Consider the following 7,439-nt stretch of genomic DNA (forward strand, 5'->3'; position numbering starts at 1 on the left):
TTACTTTTCTTAAGTATTTCCATTTGATGCTACTTTATACTTCTACTTTACTACAATCCTCAAGGAAATGTTTACTACTGCTATTTACTATTTACTAGATATATCTGACAGTCACTAGTTCAGTTATTAGGTTCAAATTAGAATTTGTCTTAAACATACAATCAGCTGATGATACATTTTTATAGATTAAAGTCAGACAGCTACATTAAAATACTTACATATTAAATATTAAATGATCTATTAATACAGTATAACACTCATTTACCATTTTACTTTTGATACTTGAGTACATTTTTCTAATAGTATTCTCTATTTTTACATGGTGGTATTGCTGATTTTACTTATGTAAAGGATCTGAATCCTTCAAAACTGATACTGACAATTAATGTGACAACTCACAGCAAAAGGAGACATAATTTTAACACATCTTGAACTGTGGTTCAATCAAAATACCATTTTATGAGTCACAGTAGGAAAAGCCCAGATGTATATAATAAATGAATAATGGCTGAATTCTATTAAAATGCTTCAGTTCAAGGCTGCTGGTTTACTTGTAAGAGGCCATAATTAGCAATGCAAATGTAGTAGTAGTAGTCTCATAGTATAGCCTCAATAAATTACACCACACAGATGCTGTAGTACATTTCTACCTAGACATCAGTACAAGTATTTATCAGCACACACAGTACAGTATGACTTTAAAATTAAATTAATATTTGAGTTTGAATTTAAAACTCATTGAATTAAACAGTTGGTTGTTGCTTTAATGTCTTATTTATGTGGCACCCGGGTGAGTATCGCTAAAGTGTTTTGTTAATTAATATGGTTAACAGTATCTATATCCTTAAAATAACTAGTATAAGCCATTTTTTCACATTTTTCTTCTGGAAAAAATCAAAAAACAACAAACATATGCACTTCATCTCCATTCAAACTTTATTATTGTCAACCTCTAACACAATCCTGCTAAAAAGAAAAACTGCACCGAAAGGACAGAAAAGGTGGAAAGTATGCTCAGAGCCGTGAGTCAATACATATGTATATTTTAACAAATGGAAGTATCTTTGCAATTACTGAACATAGGAAAAGTTTTCAAAACAAACTCACAAAATGACAAACTCTCCAGTAGCCAACATCAAAAGTTGACCGTTTATAAGTCAAATCACAAATGGCATGAAAGATAATGGATGTACTTTGCATGAGTGCAAGGACACCGGTCAATTTGTATGAATTGTGGGATCTTGTGGCATTGTGTATAGTGACAGTGTCCAAAGTGCAGGGCAAAAATCATAGCTGGAAACAATGAAAGGGGTGAATAAGGTTGAATGGAATAATGGGGCTATGTAAATAGAGAGAGCAGTGGCTGAAAATCAACATTATAATTATATATGTTGAAAAAGACAGGCAGACAGAAACCTGTGAACTCATTCTGTCATTATAGAGATGTAGTGTGGCATCTAGCTGTACATTCCTCACACACACACACACACTTCTTCATCTGTTTAAATGATGTATGTAGCAATAGCAGGGAATGGTTCAGAACTTCATATAATTTAAATAAAGCTATCTGAGCCAGTAGAGGGTGACTCGTGGTAACATGGTACACTCAGCTCAGACAATGAAATACATCCAGTTGTGAGAAGGGGAAAAAAAGAAAAGGAAAAGTGCATCACCACCATTAGATTCTCTATCAATATAACCAGTTAATATCACAATTACTTTACTATTTAATATATTTACACAGAAATATTTGCAACATTATGTTTTGTGATCTTCATTTTCAGTGTTCTCCCCTTAAGTACACTTGAATATATAAAATTAAATTTAGATTTTCATCCACCACACCGCAGTCCTTCCACTCATGACGAATAACAAAAGACACAAATACAATGACAGAATTCAGTTTTTGCAGTTTTAGTTCTCCCTTCACACATTTCATTTTGTGCCACATGTATATGCACTGAGGCACTCTTATTGCTGTCTGTTAAAAGTCTACACTCGCAACACACAAAGACTAAAATAACCTAAATCAAGATTAAAGCTATGATCAATCAATTGAAGGAAACTACGGAGGACAAAAACACTTGCCTCACGTTTTCCTTCACTTCACTAAATCATCAAGCCAGTAGAAATAAGCACACAGCTCAGTGACAACTGAGCAAATTAATCTCAGCTGCTCGATGTCGGCCTCAACACTTACTCTGAAAGTAGAATTGAATACTTGGTTGAACCAAGTATTAGTAAGAGCACAAACTTTATGTATGAAAATACAAGCCTTAAATGTGTGTACTCGGTTGGAGAATCGAAATAGACTTAATAACACATTTAATCTTAAACATAAGGGTTAGAGTCAATCTTACACACGAGATGATTTCATCTTACTCAACGCTTTCAATGATCAACAGCTACATTCTTCAAACAGCAACTTACATACACGCAGTTTATTCTGAGCCGCCCCCTTCACAAATCTTTTAAATGCAAGCGCCACTCCCCCTATATGTCAGGTGGACGTCATGTTTTTCGGGGGCGCAGTGTCTCACAAAACATAACAGATTTTTCCCACGTTTGTGTACATGTAATTTACTATGGATTTAGTGTAAGTTACCTTTTATGCTGAAGGAAAAAAAAACAAAAACATGAAAAAACAAAAATTCTTCTGAATGTTTTTCCCCCCCATTGCTGGCAATAGTGCCATTGGTATTTTTATATTCAATGTTATTATATTAAATAAAGAACACATATTCTATTAAATTAAATGTGCTACACACAGAAATGTCATTATTCTTCATTAATAAAAAAGATAGAAAAAACATGTAATGTCATTATTATATAGTGAAAAATTTTAAGAAAAGAAACAAAGTATGTAGCCATTTAAGATCCACAATTAGGGATTCTTAAGATGACAAAACCAGACTCATATATATGTGTGAGGAGTGTATAATCACAATGAACTACTTTCACGTCTCTTCACCACCATCATGTATTTTATAGGGGGACTGGGGGAATATAAGGGGGAAAAACAATCATGAACAGATTGTGAAAGGAAGTAGTCGAGTGTAAAAAATAAAAAACGGCTAATTTGTGGATCTAGTATACCTCCAGACTTCTTGTTTCACTTCAGGAAATAAAGTAGCACCGCAAATCACAATAAATTCAAAGGCAAACTTACATTTTATACCAGTTCAAAAATAATTGTTGAAATATGCCATTAATTTCTGAATAAACAGTATTTATCTCTGTTTTTTATTTTATTATTTTTTTTAAATCAGAACCACTGAAGCTCATACATCTATGCATTTAATGTGGTCTGAAACCGGTATAGTGAATATTTACTGTGTGAACTACTAAAACATTGGGTATAATTAAACTTTGACTTACAGTGTTGCTGTGCTGGGGACGCTCCAATAAACTCATCGCTAAATAATCATTATCAGGAACGCACAAAAAACAAACACATAAATTACATGTTAGGTAAGAGCTCACTCTATCCAAACAAACCTTGTATATTATAAGATGTCACCAGGATAAACTACGCCTTTGACAATAGTGCTTTTAAAGAAAATGCATAATGACATTACCAGAATAACCTGTTGCCAAATGCAAATCAAAGGCTGTACCAAGGAACCCAAGAACAAACAAGTGGACTAAGACCAAGACCAAGCCCAAGAGGCAGTGAGAGGGAATTCTGAACACTAATCAGCAGCAATGTAACAACAATGCTACAATGTGCATTGTATCTATGTTGAATATGAAGTCCAGATGCCCTTGATCCTGAGCCAATCACTGCTGGGAAGGGGGGGTTGAGTGGGGTGATCAGTAGAAGCTGAGGACATTTAAGAAAGGTTGATGTTAGGCTTCCTCACTTTATCTGATGTAAGGTAGGTCACCTCTTAGCATCTTCTCATTTTTACACCACAAAAGGAAAAACAGGTTGACTCGGCCGGGATCAGAAGATGTCAGCGCACATGTCCCAGGAGCCCTGTTCCTTCGCTTCCCAGTAACCGCCCTTGTAGACGTGCAAGGTCTCTCCGGACGCGGGGTCGTCCAACTTCTCGAACCACAGGGCTTGGTAGTTGTCTTGATGGGCGCCTAAAAGGAAAAGAAAGAAAATCTTTTACCAATGAGAAGCTTTAGAGGGACCTGAGGTGAGGGTTAAGAAGCCACTGAGCCATGACAACACATCGTGCTTCAATTAAGTTTAGATATGCTCTCAGATGGTTGAGATAGAGATAATTTAATGTTTCCGATCACTTCGACTTCAGATGCACCTTATTCAAAGCAAAAACAAAACAATGGAGGGGAATTATAGACTCCTCATGTGCCGTGTGACATGTGGAGGGAATCAGGCTCAAAACTAAAGCCCCGGGGCGCCCTGTGGCTCGCCTGGTGGAGCTGGCACCCTGTTTGGGTGCTGGGTTCTTGCTGCAGTGGGCATGAGCCCAACACCAACATCTGGCTGTTTGCTGCTTATCATCCCCTCTTTCTCTCCTCCTTTCTTGTTTATATCAAGCTGTAGCAACCCCCCCATAAAAACCAACAACTAATGCCCCAACTTACTTCTCTGGGACTCAATTGAATCAATGACAGACAAATGCTACTCTAAAACATTCAGTACTATGTTTGTGCCATTCTACAGTCAGCTACAGTCTTCTATAAGGTTCCCTAAAGTCTACAAAGACAAATCTAAATAAAATGAATAAATAAATAAAATGGGGGATGAGGGAGAGCAACACTGATGTTACTTGCTTTTGACTTGAGCTCCAAAAGGACCTTCCTTGCCTTCCACTAAGAGAACAAATTGCAAAGGATGTAAAGAGGAAACGATGGAAGATGAGTGGAGGGGTTCTCAGTCTACATTAAACTACAATTTAATAAAATAATTGCACTGTATGTCATGATCAGAATACTTGCTTAGATAAGGGTTTGGCGATGGTCCATAAGGGGCTGAAAGTAGAAGAATTAAGGATGAATCTCTTGAGAGTTAAAAACAAAAGACTGGGTATGATCTGAAGACGAAAATGTAAGGAGCTACTTGCATGCAACAGGTGTATGAGGGGGAGAGTCCTCTGTGTCAGCTGAACACCAGCACAAAAAAAGATGTGAATCCACAACTCAAACAGCATCCAAAATCCACACAAATTTATCGTTTATGTTTATTTTAAAAGTGCTGTGTGTAGCATTTTAAGCAAAATAGGCATGTCAATAATAAGGTAAGGAAATATACTAACTGTAAACAAAAAGCAATAGATGAGACAATGTTTGACTTCTACCTCATACAGAGCATCACTTCCCCATCATAAAGAAGAGCTCTGCTTCCTAAGTTCATTATTGTCTGCAATAAACACTCCTTCCCATTTGTGCTATGAAGCAACATAGATTACCAGGTGATTTCAAATGTTATCTGACTTGGTGGCGGTGTACATGCTGATATAAATGACAAATCTCAGTGCTGGTGAATTATATTTAATGATAATTGAGTAATATATGACCTCTTATCAATCTGTCACGTGTAGCTCTGTCTGTTATTTCTCCACAAATATCAGTACTTGTTTTAGTAACTGTGAAGTCACTATTGAGAAACACACCTACCGACTTCCCATGGATATACAGTATACGGGTCATTTCTTCCTCGCTACTCTGTTAAAATGCTACACAAAGCACTTTTAAAAGTTTACATATTATATAAAGCTGTGAAGTGATACTTGCTTTCATCAGAAACCTCATTTGCTTCTGTGCCAGTCTCCACTGCATCAGCTAAACGGGACAGAAATGGATGAGGGGATGGTAAAAAGGTGAATGAAGTGTTTGCAAGATGGCGAGAATAGAAGACATTTAGCACCTTCCTTTTACACACACAAACATATTGTACATGTGTTTTTTGTATTAGAGTTCATTTATGGTGTAGATCAAAGGTTGGAAAAGACTAAGAGAAGAGTACTTGCTTTTCAAGGGTGAATCATTGATTGAATCCTCAGTGACAGCTTAGGGATGAGACAGAAACAAGCAGACAAGGGATTCCAAGACAGACAAAGTGGACAAAAAGATGAATGGACAGAAAAAAAAGACATTTGACGGAAACACAAGACATATAGGTTAACTCTAATAAACCTAATGTTCTTTTTTGTTTTTACCTTCCTCAGACGGGCTGACTGCTTTAACAGCCTCCCTCTCCCTCTCTCGACGGGTGGTGCGCTGTTTCTCTTCCAGCCTCTGTTTCTCTGCGTTAGCCTCATCCCAGCGGCCGTCCTCCATTAACCGCTGGTCAGGGCGTTTTCGACTGTCAGTAGGTGCCACTCCCTCTTCGGGTTCGTTGAGCGTCAAGGCCAGCGAGGAGAAGAAGTACATGTTCTCTGCTCCCTCTCTGTAAAAAGGTCATCACCATAAAGGATCAAAGCTAAAACGATTAACAAGGTGTAGACACTTCCCTACCACTACAGCTCCATTTGTGTAAAAGTACTTTCAATAAGACCTTTAAAACAGAAACTTACGGTAAAGGGTTCTTTTTCCAGATTTCTTTGGCTTTGAGGGTCTGATAGACAGTCCTCTGTTTGCCTTCAGTGCCATTCTCGCCTTTACTGCTCTGCATTACCCTGGAAAACTCCATCTTCTCATCCCAGGTTCCAGATAGCACGTAATGAGCCTTCCCATCCTTATCCGTTACTACTCCTGTCACCTGAGAGACAAACACAGCTTAGAGCGCATTCAACTTACACTCTTAGTGGCCTCCTTATTAGGTACAGTTGTACAATCTAATGCAATTAAACACAACAGCTTTCACACTTTAAGTGTTTTGTTTTTGTTCACATTGTCACATTTACAGATTCTTAAATCTACAGATTTTTATACTACCGGATCGTCTGACTTTGTACTATACATCTTCCTGTAAGGAAAAATATAAAGAAAAAGACCCACCTTTCTTGGTACATCTCTGGAGAAGTAACTGTAGGGAGCAAACTTGAGATGGCAGCGATCTCCTGTCTTGTGGTTCACCACATCTATCTCCCCTGACTGGAAGAGAACAAAGGAAGGTGACTAAGTGTTTTGCTGTTTAAGACTTAGAGGATAAACCTAGTAGAAACATAAGCAACACATTCTTGAACAACAAATATGTCTTTTTAATTTATTTATCCCTGGGTAGTTAGTAGTGATATTGAGGTTTTGGCAGCTTTAAATTTACCTGGTCAATCCATAATTTTCCAACAATGATGTTGTGTACTGTTGTAGTCACTTTCTTCCAAGAGTAGTGATTGTTGCTCTTGTCAAATAAACACTGGATAGAACCTGGGGATAGAGGGGGAATAATATCAGAGCTGGTAGTGGTAAATTCATATTCCACTGCTATGGTACATCAGGGTTCCCACTCATTTCAACAAATAGTTTTCCAGGAGTTTTTCTTGACAATACAGGACAGCACTTGCTTACAAACAGTCACAAAAGAT

The 7,439-nt window shown here is 37.3% G+C and overlaps 1 protein-coding gene across 10 annotated transcripts in view; it reads right to left on the reverse strand.

The window, feature by feature from the left end:
* Positions 1 to 913: 913 nt before the first annotated feature.
* Positions 914 to 7,439, reverse strand: part of LOC118326762 (oxysterol-binding protein 1-like) — a 9,736-nt gene continuing 3,210 nt past the window's right edge. For 7 of the 10 annotated variants that reach the window (XM_035659830.1, XM_035659828.1, XM_035659829.1 and 4 more), the window contains 7 exons: positions 7,178 to 7,281; positions 6,913 to 7,008; positions 6,489 to 6,673; positions 6,132 to 6,361; positions 5,943 to 5,981; positions 5,707 to 5,754; positions 914 to 4,089 (listed from right to left, as the gene is read on the reverse strand). In XM_035659830.1, the coding sequence (XP_035515723.1) occupies positions 3,947 to 4,089; positions 5,707 to 5,754; positions 5,943 to 5,981; positions 6,132 to 6,361; positions 6,489 to 6,673; positions 6,913 to 7,008; positions 7,178 to 7,281 (845 nt within the window). In that variant the 3' untranslated portion in view covers positions 914 to 3,946. The remainder of the gene's footprint in view (positions 4,090 to 5,706; positions 5,755 to 5,942; positions 5,982 to 6,131; positions 6,362 to 6,488; positions 6,674 to 6,912; positions 7,009 to 7,177; positions 7,282 to 7,439) is intronic. The other 3 variants (XM_035659833.1, XM_035659837.1, XM_035659835.1) reach the window with 1 other exon arrangement.

Source organism: Morone saxatilis, unplaced genomic scaffold (assembly GCF_004916995.1).
Source record: "Morone saxatilis isolate NCDOM2014 unplaced genomic scaffold, NCSU_SB_2.0 Contig17, whole genome shotgun sequence".
Taxonomy (NCBI): Eukaryota; Metazoa; Chordata; class Actinopteri; family Moronidae; genus Morone; species Morone saxatilis.